The following is a 14540-nucleotide window of genomic DNA, read 5'->3' as shown; positions in this document are numbered from 1 at the left end:
AATTTCTCATATACATCTTATCTTAATTGTTTCTATTTAATTTGTTCAGTGTTAGAATTTCATTCATATGTAGTTTGACATTCATTTATCAACATTAAATGCTTACTGGCATCAGCTCTGGATATAAGTTATTAACAGTTTTAAGGATTCCGATTAAAAATGATCCCCCCCCAAAAAAAAAATCATGCAAATTGCTAAAGCAATTGGCAGCAAACATTTTTAGGAAGGATATGGAAGGGGAAGTCAAAGGAATTTATGAAATGAAGACGATTAATCTTAAATCAATATTAAATGCCATTGGCTGACAATGAAAGTAATGATAATGAAAAAGAAGATAAACACCTTTAAATTAAACAAGTTAAATGAATTGTTACAGAACTGTCTGATTCTGCTATGAAGACTGATCCAAATGAAGAAGGAAGAGGACATTTTATGTGAGGATTAAAAACATGCCCCTTACCATAAAATCGTAAGAGTTGCATCTGTCATTGTTCAAAGGGGAAAAAAAAAAAAAACAGCTTTTTTAAAAAAATAATTGTATCAACTGTAAAAATGCTTTCAATTAGCACTTATTTCATGTTTCAGTTTTAATTAAAATTATTTTTAGGTTTACTTAAATTATATATAATTTCTTAATTTGAACTATACCTAACACATTTTTTTTTCATAGAAAGATAACTTTGTAGAATGCAATTTTGCCATATGCATATTGTATTAATGACATAAGTCCCACATTTGCAAGAGTTTACTGTATAATCTAAGTAAAATAATTTTCCACAGAATTACCCCTATACATGCCATTTATACTATCCAGTGAAACCTTCCCAAACCAACACCCATATTTCCATATAATTCTGGTTTTCTATGAAGGCATTTAATATTGATGATTATTTATAAAGCTGATTGCCATGAAAGGTTTCAGTGCAATTACATCTTTACAGCTATGTTAATTTAAAGTATAAATATGTAATCTTTTTGGGCTCTTTTTTTAGCAACATTTATCATCAGCCACATTATGTAACCATGTGTTGAGAAATTTAGGAGAAACTTACTTTCTGGACACAGACTGTAAAGTTGGATGTTTTTGTGAACAATATATTATTTGTTTGCATCACAAAATATGTATCCCCCCCCCAAAAAAAAACTGAAAGTGGCAGGTTTTGAAATAAATAATGAATTTTTTTTAAACCATTCTGGTACATCCAAGTTGCAACTAAGCACAGTTTTAGAGTATATTTTTTTAAGATTATAGGTAGATGTTTAGATTTTATTTTCTAGTAAATTATTATTATGTACCATTTCCTAGGAATAAAATTTTCAAGTTTAGGATAGAAGACTACAATAATAAATAAAATATTAATGCAGATATATACTTACCTTAACTAACTATAAAGTAAAAATGTGTATATAGCTATTTACAAAGACACAGTAAAAGCTCAACTATATCTCATTCAACTAACCAGAATATTCTAGAATTTTAGAAAACAAATTTTCCCTCAAAAATAAATTACCGTTATCAAGCATGTTATATCAATAGAACATTGTTCCCAAATAGTGTAATTTAGCACCAAAAACAGCATAACACAATCATAAGAATTCGATCTTGATTTTATGTAAACCCAATTACTTCTCATGAACTTTTTTTTTTTTTTTTTGTTTTGTTTCTGTTTTTGTGTGTAAAGAGATGTACAAGTTCTATCTTTTCTTCATATTTGGGGACCTCTTTTTCATGGAAGAATGTCGTACAGTTGTTTCTAAATTACAAAATCTTGGCATCAAAAAAAAAAAAAAAGCATAACGTGGAAGTTTATTTGAAAATGGATAAATAGAGAGAATGCAGTGTGGAAAATTGCAACAAGAGATTCATTGTTTTATATGTTATATTCATAATTTGGTTCTTTTTAAAGATTGATCTATTCCATTAAACTTCTGCTAAGTTGTCTGCTGAAAGTTTGATGACATCTCCGTCAAATTCCGTGTTCAGTGGGATTTTATAATCAGGAAAGATATTTTACTTTCATGTTTAAAGCGAACGAAATACATTGGTTTTTATGTTTGAAATGCATTTCCCACCCCCACCCCGAAATCTTATATAATTTTAAATGCAGGCTGTTCATATTCAAGTTGGTAAAAAAAGATTACTGTTTTTATAATTTCTGACTAGAAATTTCTTCCATTTGTTTGGCTTTTCCAATTTGAATTCCAGTTTTTATATGCTCATCTATCCAGAATTTTCATATGTTGAGAATTCAGTATTTCCCAAGCTTTCCAGATACTTGAGCTTGATTGTACATATAATCACTCTTCACAAAATACATATTTAAAAAATCACCAAAACTATATTTTCGTGTATTATAATGATATATAAGAAAAAGCTTGTAGCATTTGTACATATGCAATTTTCTCTCACAATATTGATGACTTAAGAAAATAAGTAATACTGTATTAATGACGTAACTTCCATGTTTAGCAAGGATTTACTGCATAATATTAATGAAAGTTTCCTGCAGAATGTTGGGATATCAGTGCCTAAATAGTTATGATATCGCTAAAAAATTCAAAATCTATTATCTACAGATTGGTACTCCTCCTCTATTTCTTCATTATCAGAAAGTTCATTTTCTTGTGTTTTTGTATCTTCCATAAGACTTGTCTGTGAATTAGGCTTTAAATCTAAAGCTTTATAAATAGCTTTCAGATTATCCACTTTTATATAATATGGTAAATTAATATCAGGTAATGTATTCTGCATTTGTTCCACTATAGAATAAGCTACTTTATAATTTTCTTGTGAACAAAAGTGTTCCACCAAAAAGCCATAGATATCCCCTCTTCGAACTGCAATATCAACATTTTCAAGATGAAGCAAATCTCTACACTTTTTCACAGCTTCGTCAGGATTACTTTCATACAGTTGCCTAATATCGACAAACTTCTTTACAATTTCTAGTTTTGTTTTAAGAGTTTCTAATTTCTCTGAATTACTACCATTTGTTACTTTAGAAAGACTTTTGTAAGCTTCTGATAATGCCTCCAGAGCTTTTTCATAGTTCTGATATTCATCAATTTCATCCTGTGCACAAGCCTCATAAAAACTAGACAGAAGATCTAAAGCTTTGGCTTTGGTGTAGAAAGTAATAATGTGTTTTATTATATCTCCACTGTTTCGCCAGTCAAGAGTCTGCAAATAGTTTGCAGCCATCACATATATTTCTTTATGACGAGAGACATTAGCAAAGAAAATTATCCTTTCAGTATCACCTGATTTGAGCAGTGCTTTCATTGCTTTCACTTTATCACCAGCTTGGGTAAATTTTTTAGCTGCTAGATGATAGTTTTCTTGAAGCATGCAGGACTCTCCTATTTTTTCTAAAATATATGCTCGTAATTTTTTATCATTTTCTGTTTTGTCCAAAGTGAACTTTTCTGCTAATTCCTCAGTTATTGTAACATTATTTTCAACACAGAGATTTAGAGCTTCCTCATATTTGTTAGCCATAATGAAGAGATTCACAGCTGTATCAAATTTTCCTCTCTGAATAAAAAACTCTGCACATCGCTGAAGTATCTGTGGATCTGCATCAGGTGGCAATTCTGAAGAAATCCTCTGAAGTACATCATATTCTCCCTCTTGGAAAGCTAGCTCAATGGCATATTCAAGATTCCCAGCTTTATGGTAAAGTGAAATGGCATTACTTAATTGACCCTGCTGCTGGAAATACTGTGCTACATCTGCTTTTTCTTCTGGTCCTGCCATCATAGCTAAATTCATTAACTGCTCATCTAAACCATTCTCTTTACAGATGCGGATAGCATTAGTAAAAGCTCTAGTTTTCGTAAAAAAGTGAATAGCCTCTTTGATGTTATCTTGGTTTTCAAACTGTCTACCTAAATGAAAACATGCAGCACGATTTCCAGTCTCATTAGCTATTTCTGCTGCTTTTTCTAAATTATTGCAATAACAATACAAGCGTACTAATGACAAATAATCTTCAGCAGTTTTATAATATTGCAAAGCAGTCTCCATCTCATCAATGCTTTCTAAGTACTGTGCCCACCATCTATGAATTTCAGGATCTTTGCTTTTCTGGACATATGCTTCTAAAGCCCTCTGATCTTCAAACAACATTCTGGGAACTTCAAAGTGATGTGTACCTGATTTTTCATAAAATTTTATGGCTGCATTTATTTCCCCTTCCCTTTCTAAATGATTTGCATAGTTATAAAAAGTATCTCTCAAATGAATCCTGTCTTCTTTTTCAGCTATTTCTAAGGCCTTTTGCCACTGGCCCCGACTTTGGTATAATTTGTTCACCCAGTCATAACGGCCACAGCTTTTAAAAAGTGCTTCAGCTTCATCATACATTTCTAAATGAATAGCAAGTATTCCAGTTTTAGTTTCAATTTCTGGTTCATTAGCTGCACTTTTTAAAGCTCTAGCAGCTCGAGTATGACCCATTTTCCCAATACATATCTTAGCCACATCTAAACGCTTAGTTTTCACGCACATCCTTGCCATATTTTGCCACACAGATTCTGATTTGATAGACTTTATTGCAAGGAATGCTTCTTCAAAATTTCCAACTGCAAAAAAATAACCAAAATTCAGCAGTGCTTCTTTTGAATTTTTATCACATTCTTCAAGGCCTATAAAATTTTGCATAGTTTTCCTCTGGACAAGTGATTTGTGATCATTCAGGCTTCTAGATGATGATGTATCTTCCAAATGGTCATTCAATTTTGCTTTTTGTAACAAATAATAATAAGGAATTTTGACTCCTAGTAAATTTGATTGATCGTCAGTTAGGAAGAAATAATCTTGAATAATAAGTATTTTTTCAGGTGTGATATATAATGATACAACTACAGATTCTGATTTCTTTTCATTTTCATTAGGATTGCCTTTAGTCAGTATTTTCCTAAAGCTGTTATTTGCAAGGCTTCTTTTAAGGGGTAAAGGTAGAAGTTTTGCTTCACAAACTACCATTCGAGGATCTTCATTTATCCAGAAATGTTCCACTGGATAACGGCCACATATTACTTGGCCAAACTGTTGGTTTGTGGCATTGGCTTTTTCATTTTCATGATCGATTCCATAACCTGTGGAAAAATCAAATCGGCAAATCACATTTTTTTCAGTATCCAAGACATATAAACAAGGATCGTATATAAATCCTGTTTTAGTTTTCATTCGTGCTGTGAAACTAATTTTGTTACCTTTACTGTTGCACCTAATACTTGCAATATGCTTATCTTTTAATATATCTTTAACTTTATCAGAAGCAAACAATAGTTTTGCCTCTCTGCCACTGATATCCCAAACTTTAATTACACCTATATTAGAAGCTGCAACTAAAAACTTATCACAAGCATCCATAACAGAAGGTTCTCCTTCATCATTTGCAAATGTAAAATATGCTTTAAGAGTTCCTTGAAATGTTTTAACACTGATTTTTCCCTCATTAATGATGTATACACTTTGGTCATGTAATAAAACATTTACAGATCCAGGAGGAAATGTTCCCATATGCATTGTTTTCTTGTCATTAAAATCAACTTCATAAAAAATAAGTTTATCACTGCAATATAAAGCAACTGTAATTTTGCTCAAAAATACTCTTTTAATTTCAGTTTCAGTTAAAAGATGGACAGCAAGATCTCGAGATATCAGTTCTATAACTACTTGTCTAGCTGACATTTGTACTGCTGATATGCCATCATCGAATGCATAACACACTTTTTCTTTTGATATTATAAACACATCAGATGTTGTTATAAGCCCCATTACTTCAAGAGTTTCACACCATTCAAAACTTCTGATATTACCAGGTACCTTTAATAAAATTTCAACTTCAGAACCAATGTCATCATCATCATAATATGTCAAGTTCCAAGAAAAAAGGTGTCCTTCAATGGTACTTGCTGTTAAAATATTTTTGCTTGGTAAAAAAGAAATGTAACTGATCTGATGAGCAGGATTGGCTGAAGGTAAACACAAAGTTGTACTCTGGCCATATTCAACATTCCACAGATGTACAGAACTCTCGCCAGCACTTATTGCTAATATAGCATCTCCGGCCCAAGTCATAACTGCATCAGTATGTTTTCCACTCAATTTAATTTTCACTAATTCATTTACTGATCCATCTTGGGTCACACTAAATTGTGCTAAAATCAGAGACCTAGAGATGACAATTAAGATGTCTTTCTCACGATAATGTGCCAGATATCTGATTGAAGTTTCCATCTGGAGGATTGCTTCACAGTAACCATTTTTTTTCACATAATATACAATACCAGATTGGCAGCCTACAAAGATATCAAAGTCATCATCTTTACTGAAAAACTGTAGTTTGTTTTCGTGTGCACCATCTTCTTGCCAACTAGAAAACATATTTAAAGCCTTTTCATCACCATCCACAGCAGCTCTCGCTAAACGACTGATTTCTTTGTCTTTATTATTATTGTTTACATTTTGAAAAACTACATCAATAATAGCATATTTTAACGAATGAGTAAGTAAAATTTCAAAATTTCCACTAACATCAAATTTCCATACATTGAGAGCTCCATCAGTATCACCAGTTACAAAAATCTTACCATTTTCATTAAAGCGTAAAGCACATATTATATTATTATGGTGCTTAGAAAATGAATAGACCTCTTTACCACCGATTTCACTCCAGATAGATAAATCTCCACTTTCCCAGCCAACCAACAAACACTTTTTTGTCGGATGCCATGCAAGTGCAGTCACTTGAGTACCTATACGTGATGTAATTCTACTTTTTAATACAGAACCATCTTCTTTATACATACTCACAAGGCCTCCTGTACTGTCATCATAGGATGCACAAGCCAGAACAGGAAAACATTTATGCCAAGTAAGTAATGTTTTCAGAGATCCTGATGATGGATCTTCCACCCTTTTATCAATATAAAGAGCCATACTTACAGTAGAATAAATCACATACTAATGCGATTTTTAAAAATATCCGAACACATTTAAAGCACTTCAGCTTATTTTGTACTTATTCAACCACCTGAATATTCTAAAACGATTACAGATATTTCACGGCTTGCAAACATTCCTAAATAATATTTCAATACACCCAGCGCTACTAAACTATGTAATCGCTTCACTTAGCAACCACATAGCAACGCGATTTTTCAAAACAAAAACCTTTCCTTACAGTTAGAGATTTGTAACTGCCTGACATTTTACTTTTCAAGAATTTCTAATGCTTAAATTACAACAATCAACGTAAAAAATGTAGTTAATAAAAGAATATGAAATTATTTCTACCGTTCGAAATAAATAAATATATGGGTGATGTCTGAAGAATAAAAATGAACGTGATATTCTTGTTTTTTATCGTTTATTCATTACTCTCTTATTTAGATCTGAAGTTCTTGAAAACTTGCTCAATAATATTAGATATATGTAGACTAATTTTGTTGTCTCTGATGTTTGTTTCGATCTTTATTTATTAATACTAAAACTTATATTTCTTTTTCGTGTGTTTTATTATTTGGCAACACTAGTGTTGTTGACAAACTTTATGCTCATCTGTAAGAGTTTCTGACAGTGTGTAATGTTACTGTGTAATGTCTGACAGTGTGTAAGAGTTAATGACAGTGTGTTTACATCAACGAAGTTGCGCATAGCATTAGGTATGAGGAATTTTTATGAATTTACAAGCAAGCGACGTTTCAAAACAACGTTTCCAGTTATGAAGATGTATTTCTTTTTATTATTTCTAACCGGTAAGCTTTATTTTTATTTTGAAATTGTAGTTTTTGTGCTCAATGATTTACGAAACTTGCTTAATTGTGTACTGTATCAGAAAAGGAATTGTTCGTGTTTATTTCCAGATTTTTATTGAGTATTTAATAGTAGCGAAAGAAAAAATAAATATAAAGAATAATAAATAATGTATAGACGATTTTATGTAACAGTGTATGTATAAAAATGCTTATTTAGTCTCATTCAAAGTCTAAAACAGAAATTATGATAAAAGACTAAAAATATATTTATATGATTTTTCTTATTAAATACTCATCTTTCACCTTCACGGATATTTATGTTATATTTTCGACACGTGTGTATATGTGAATATGTATGAAAATAAGCATACCTTAACAAAATACGTTATATAACTGTTAGGTATCTACCTTTAATGAACCATTTGTGAAAAGCATCTAGTTTAGACAAATTAGGATTTAAAATTAGGTTATTATCAAAAATAAAATATCTAAAAATTATAGTACAGAATGTAATTTTATATACTGTCTTGATCTTTGGTTAAATTTACCTAGAGTTTACTTAAATGGGAGCTATATAATTACTGTGTTAATGTAATTAACCACAATTTTTTTGCGCCAAGAAATTTTACATAAATGGTTACATGGATTACAAATTCATTCTTCTCTTTCCCCCCCATTCTTGGTTAGATTTTTAACCCCAGTGAAATAGTTATTCATCCCAAGAACTTTCTAAATGCAGCTACAGCCATAAATTTGATCATAAATATGAAATCATTTGATTATAATTATATAATATATGACCTGTAATCCTCTTCATTTTCACTTAGTTTGTAAGTTCTTCAGAGATACGCGATATAGTAAAATATCCACATTCTTCAATTCACCGTTGCTTTCATTGACCTAACATTTTACAAGAAGGTCTAAAATTCTGAGTGTCTTTTAGGGTCATATATGTTTGATGACACCATCTTCTATTTCTGGTTGATTCTCTTTGATGTATCCTGAGACTCTTGGTGCTGAATTATTGCAGGAATGGCTGATAGGCCAATTATCCTGGGCAAATTCCTGATCTGTAAGTGTAAGTTCTTGAAAGGGTGATGCTCATTGAAATGGATGGATAAATTGGTAAATATTCCCCCTAACCCAGGGAAAAAAAAGATTTCAGAAAATTTTTATTTTAATGCAATAAAACATAATTCCAAGTTATAAAATGAGTGATGATAACAGATGAAAAATGTTACATCTGACATATGCAGATAACAAACATATAGTATATTTAGAAATCAAATTGCTTTTAATTTGATTGATAAACTGTAAAAATTGTACTCAGCCATTATTCTTTGTCACCTGTACAATATTCTGTCATTGAACTTTAATTAAACTCTTATAAATTTTATCCAGTTTTTAATTAGAAGGAAGTAAAAGAGCATTGCGTCTAGCATACGAGGTGTGACAAAAAAAAAAAAAAGAGAGAGAGAGAGACTAAGCGTGTAGCTTGAAAAAAGAGTGGAGTTGGCAGCAACTGTTTTGGTGACTTCATGCCATACACTTCCTGTATCCATGAGGCCAGTTTCGACTTACCCAATCACACCACTTAGGAGTACTGCGTCATAGAGTGAACATGTGCAATCGCATTCTGCCAGAAAAAATGTCTAATGCAAGAACTGAACAATGAATCAACATCAAGTTTCGTGTGAAACTTAAGAAATCAGCCACAGAGGAAACATTTCAAATGTTAACCGAGGCTTGTGGAGATGAATCTTTGTCTCGTGCACATGCATTTGAATGGCATAAGTGGTTTTCAGGGGTAAGGTTCAGTGTGCAAGATGAACTTGCTGGGCACCCAAGATGGCCCCCAGCACGTTCATCATGATTGAGTGGGTTCCCAGTGGTCATTCTGTTAATCAACACTACTACATTGAAATACTAAAAAAAACTTTGTGAAGACATTAGGAAAAAAAGACCACAGTTAGAGAGTGATGGATGACTGTTTCACCAGGACAATGTGCCCGCTCACACGGTCCTATCTGTTGAGCAGGTTCTGAACAGCAAAAACATTACTGTGATGGTGCATCCTCCTTATTCACCTGATTTGGCTCCATGTGGCTTTTTTTTCTTTTCCCTAAAGTTAAATCTTATTCATCTTATGTATCTAAGTGCTATCCAAAGCAAATATCCACTTATTTAGAAATTTCTGAGTCCTTCAGTCTGTGGCACGCAAAATCCCTTAATAGCATCCAAAAACTTCCTAAAATTATCTGAACTAGAATCCAGATATCGGTGTCACCACATAAATTCACAAAAATAAGAGTCAAAAATATCCTTCGACGTTCAGCCATACGCATGTCCTTCCTACAAAAAGGACACTTATATTAGCTACTAAGTAAACCTTCATTTACACACCAGTCAATTAATGCACTTTTCCCCTTTCGTTCCAAATTGTACAGAAACTGCAAATTAATCTTACCACATTCAGCCATTTCACATACCATCTAAACCACAAAACAAGTCATGTACTTCCTGACCAACACACATCAGAAGCCCTTACAAATTTTTTTTCCTGTCATTCAAAATTTACAGCAATCATGCAACCGATTATGTCATAATAGTGTTTCCATAACATTCAGCTACTCTTACCATAAATGAAACAACAACTTGGCGATAAAGGAAATAACAACTTGGCAGTAATACAAGGGGCTCCTTTCAATCTACTCTAACCAAAAAAAGTTTTGCAAGCCATCTTACTAAAAAAACTGAACACTGATATGATAAACTAAGAAAAAACTGCAATAAATAAAAAATGTATGCCAACACTGCAGCTGGAATTCTAAAGATATGCTGCTTTTAAAATGTTTGTAATTTTGCTGTTGAATTATGTAAGTGAAATGCTGCTTAATAAAGCTTAAAAGATAAAAAAGAAATGGGTTAGCAGGAGTGAGTGCAACAACAGACTGATAGACTGTGAGCTCAGCGAAAGCATAAAAAAAAAATAATAATAATAAACCCTTTTGAATGACCATTTAAACTGTTTCAGATTTTTCTTCCCCTCTTCTTTTTCCCCCTTTCTTTACATTACATCAGTATGCAAACATGGTAGTGTGAAACCTTGCATACTTTAAATAAAGTTCCCCACCTAGATATAATCTTTTATAATTCATCTTTGTCCAGCATTTCTTTTGTGAACAGGACAGTAATTTTCACAATTCTGCTTTATATTCTTTGACTTGTGAAGGAAATTTAAAATAGCAACTAATATTTAACCAAGACACAAATCATCATAATCCTGGTTTTCTGTCATTAACCCAAAGAAAGCAAGTACTGCAAGACATGGAAGAACATTGTAAGGTCTCATACAAGTTTGATTCTGTTTATCTTTGACACTACATCCCCACCCTATGAAACTCTCATGGATATAGTAATAATTTTTATTCAATATATATTGCTTCCATCAATGTATCTGATCTATTAGTGATGAAGTATACATCAGAGATTCCTGAACTTTCTTCATTGACAACTCACTTCAAATACCGGAAATTATTATGATACAATGATTTGGATTTTTAATTATTATTGCTTTGGATTATAAATATTATATTATCTTTTTCAGAAATGTTCCCGAATTGATTTTTTTAAATTCTTGGTAATATTTGTATTGGAACACATAAACTGGTTATTATTAAATTACTCAATATGTGTTATGATTATACAGAATCTTGGTAGTGATTCCATGTTAGAACAATAGGCAGCAAGACTACAGTTAGTAATAAACCATTTATTATATTGGTACATTGCACAGTTTGTGCTTTATGAATGATCTGAAAGATGCGGATCTGGATCAAAGAATTAACTTTAAGTTCTTTGTTAAATTAGGAAAATTTGCTTTCATGGAGCCTGTGCTGGCCATACATAACCAAAAGGGGTTGTATGCTTAAATGGTCAAAGAGGTTTGGGAAAGGTATGGTTTTAATGGAAGATGATACATGCTAAAAATGTGGAATATGTGAATTACTGCAAACATATCATTCTATTCTTGTTCATTATATCAGATATACTGAACTTGATGGGAGATTTATGTAACTAAATTTTACTTATTGTTTTAAACAAATAGAAACTTAAGATAAAAATAGTCTTTCATGTATCATCAGAGGAACAGAAGTAAACCAAAACAATAGCCATAAAATTGTTGGAAGGATGCAAAAATGATCCCACATTCATGATCAGCAGTGTTGCAGAAGATGTAAGTTACTAAATATGGTTTTCAAATGAAATAACAAAATGCCATATGCTGAAGTCAAGGTTCACTAACTTTGATGAAAGTAAACCAATAACCATCAAAGACAAAGCAGCGTTGGGCTTTCTGTGCTTCTCGTGTATGCTGAAGCACGCCAGTGGTGTGCTTCAGCATACCTGGATACACCCAGGATAACCTGGGTGCCACTATCTCTAAAAAAGAAAGAAAGAAAAGAAATTATGCATGCCACTTCCAACTTTTTCAACATATTAAAAAACATAAAAGATAAAAAAAAAGTGTTATTTATTAGCTGATTGTGCGCATTGTACGCAAACAGTACATTTGTTTATCATCTAAATCTGAGTAGTAGAGATTTCGAAAATAATATAATAGTTCGATAAATAAAGGTTAGGTTTTTAGTGTTAATAAATATTTTAAAGCTTCAGTCAGCTAGGTTATGTATAAAATAAAAATGAATATCTTGAAGCATTTAATTTTGAAAAATTAAATTAAACAATCAGTACTTAATTAGTGTGGCTTTAAATTTGTAGCTTTTTATCAAGTCATCTATATTACGATTAGTTCTTCAAGATTCTAAATCTGACAGCCAAATCGTGTAAATTTGGTAAACTACTTTGGTACAAATTTCCAAAATTTTATATAATTTGTATTTTGTGTAGTTGAAATACATTCCATATATTTGCTTTCAGTATATGGTGCTGTATGTCCATAATTTCGATTTGGATTTCAGGTGGGTAGCAGTTAACATCTTGCAGAAAAATTGAAAAAGGATATGTGAAAAGGTCAGCATTTTTTTGGAAATCATGAAAATTATCTTGGAAATCATGAAAAGCACAGAATGAATCCTGCAAAATGGATATTAAATTTATAAATCTCTCATAGTTCGGAGCATTATTGACTTTGGTAGCTAGAAAAGTTAAATCCCATAGTCAGTCTTCATTTCTGAGTAGCAAGCACTCACTAGGCAGTTCGTTGTTTTCTTTCAGATATTTTAAAACACACTACCTCAAATTCCAAAATCTGGTAAGTACACTTCCTTTGGAAAGCCCGCACACTACCAATTGAAGGAGTAACTCGCTATCCTCTTCCATTTCTTCCGGAAAAAGCTCACGAAATCGTCGGCGATTCAGACTGCAAGCTTGTATTTTGTTGATGCAGTGCGCTACAGGCTCAGCAACAGAAGGCAGGTTTAAGTCCTCGGGCACAAAGACCTTCTTAATGAAAAATACAATGATGCTTTAAAAGTTTTCTTCCCAGATAATTTTCAAACAATGTAACAAAACATTTTATCAAATCTTTATAGGTATATTTAAAATTCTGTACTGTAGACATTAAACGAATTGCTTATGTATCTCAATAACCATCTGGTTGTCGCCACGGCTTCTCTAATGCGGAAATTCCAGCGGTAATTTATTAAATATTAGGACAAATGAAATTTAAAGAAGTGACTTTTTGCGTAAGAACCTCTGGTTGTACGAAAGTATGAATTAATCAGCTTAACGATACGTTCTCTGATTTCACAAAAAATAATCTCCAACAGCATTAAATTTAATATTTTTTAAGGTATTAAAGTTCAACTCTGAGTTTTCTTGGAAGTCCTTTACCTAGGCTACTGTCAAAATGCGAAATACGAGATAACAGCGAGAGGCGACCTTTGTTTGGCATCCGACTCGAGCTACTGATTGAAGATGGTAACCTAACTATGCAAACAAAATTTCAAAAAATGTTCCAGATAATTTAACTTCCTGAAGTTTTTTTTTTTTTTTTTTCCAATCTAATAGCGACTTTACTGATAAGGTAGAGATGCATCTGGCATCTGTTTTGTTAAATCATTGGTTGGGGCAAATCGAGCTGTTGAAAATATCGAGAAACTGGTGCTAACAGTTACACAAAAATAACGTTGATCAGAGCCCAGAATTTAAACCCGGAACATAAATCTTTATATTTTGTAGTTATCATCTTATTTATTTATTAGTAGTTATCTTATTTATCATCTGGAACAATTTTTTAAGCTAGCCAGTTGCGATTAATGGTAGAATTATTCTTTTAAAAATATAACAGAATATAAAATCCCTATTTAACTGTCTTATGAGCTGTTAAAAATGACAAAGCCAAATATTTTATGCTAATTTCAAAAATGCGTTTTTATTATCTCTGGGAAGGTATACATACATTCACACTAGAGCAGAAACGCGGGAAAAGGGGCTATCCGCAAAAGTCAATTCACACCGGAGCGGAAATTTTCGCTTTAGAAGTTGCCATCTGGACATACTAGAATGGCTTTTCGTGTAGAAAATTTCAAGGAAAACCTACTTCTTGTATCTCATTCTTGCTGTACTGTAACTGAACTTCTGAGATGGAAAATAATCAGACCAGTGGTCTTTTAAATATTTATTTTAAAACTTAAACAAAGATGTGTCTGGGTTAAATGAAAGCAAATCATCATCTATAGAACGAAAAGACAAATTCCGGGTGATGCTGATCACACAATCGCTTGGCCTGACTTACGCGATTTTTTTTA

General features: G+C 32.0%; 2 protein-coding genes across 7 annotated transcripts in view; one reads left to right on the top strand and one right to left on the bottom strand.

Annotated features, from left to right (window-relative positions):
- Window positions 1-1693: 1693 nt before the first annotated feature.
- Window positions 1694-7419, bottom strand: rempA (intraflagellar transport protein rempA). The gene has a single exon (XM_035367191.2). It carries the CDS (start codon window positions 6947-6949, stop codon window positions 2558-2560), a length of 4392 nt encoding a protein of 1463 aa, XP_035223082.1. The 5' UTR covers window positions 6950-7419; the 3' UTR covers window positions 1694-2557.
- A 118-nt stretch (window positions 7420-7537) lies between these two features.
- The window catches only part of Hgsnat (Heparan-alpha-glucosaminide N-acetyltransferase), a 126455-nt gene continuing 119452 nt past the window's right edge, over window positions 7538-14540 (top strand). For all 6 annotated transcript variants that reach the window (XM_085821845.1, XM_085821842.1, XM_085821843.1 and 3 more), the window contains exon 1: window positions 7538-7767. In XM_085821845.1, the coding sequence (XP_085677971.1) occupies window positions 7677-7767 (91 nt within the window). In that variant the 5' untranslated portion in view covers window positions 7538-7676. The remainder of the gene's footprint in view (window positions 7768-14540) is intronic.

The sequence above is a fragment of the Stegodyphus dumicola genome, chromosome 8 (assembly GCF_044657685.1).
Source record: "Stegodyphus dumicola isolate Sdum_Otavi_A_Nest chromosome 8, ASM4465768v1".
NCBI classification, from domain to species: domain Eukaryota; kingdom Metazoa; phylum Arthropoda; class Arachnida; order Araneae; family Eresidae; genus Stegodyphus; species Stegodyphus dumicola.
Note: the sequence above shows the minus strand (reverse complement) of the source record. Positions and strands in the feature narration are given on the sequence as shown.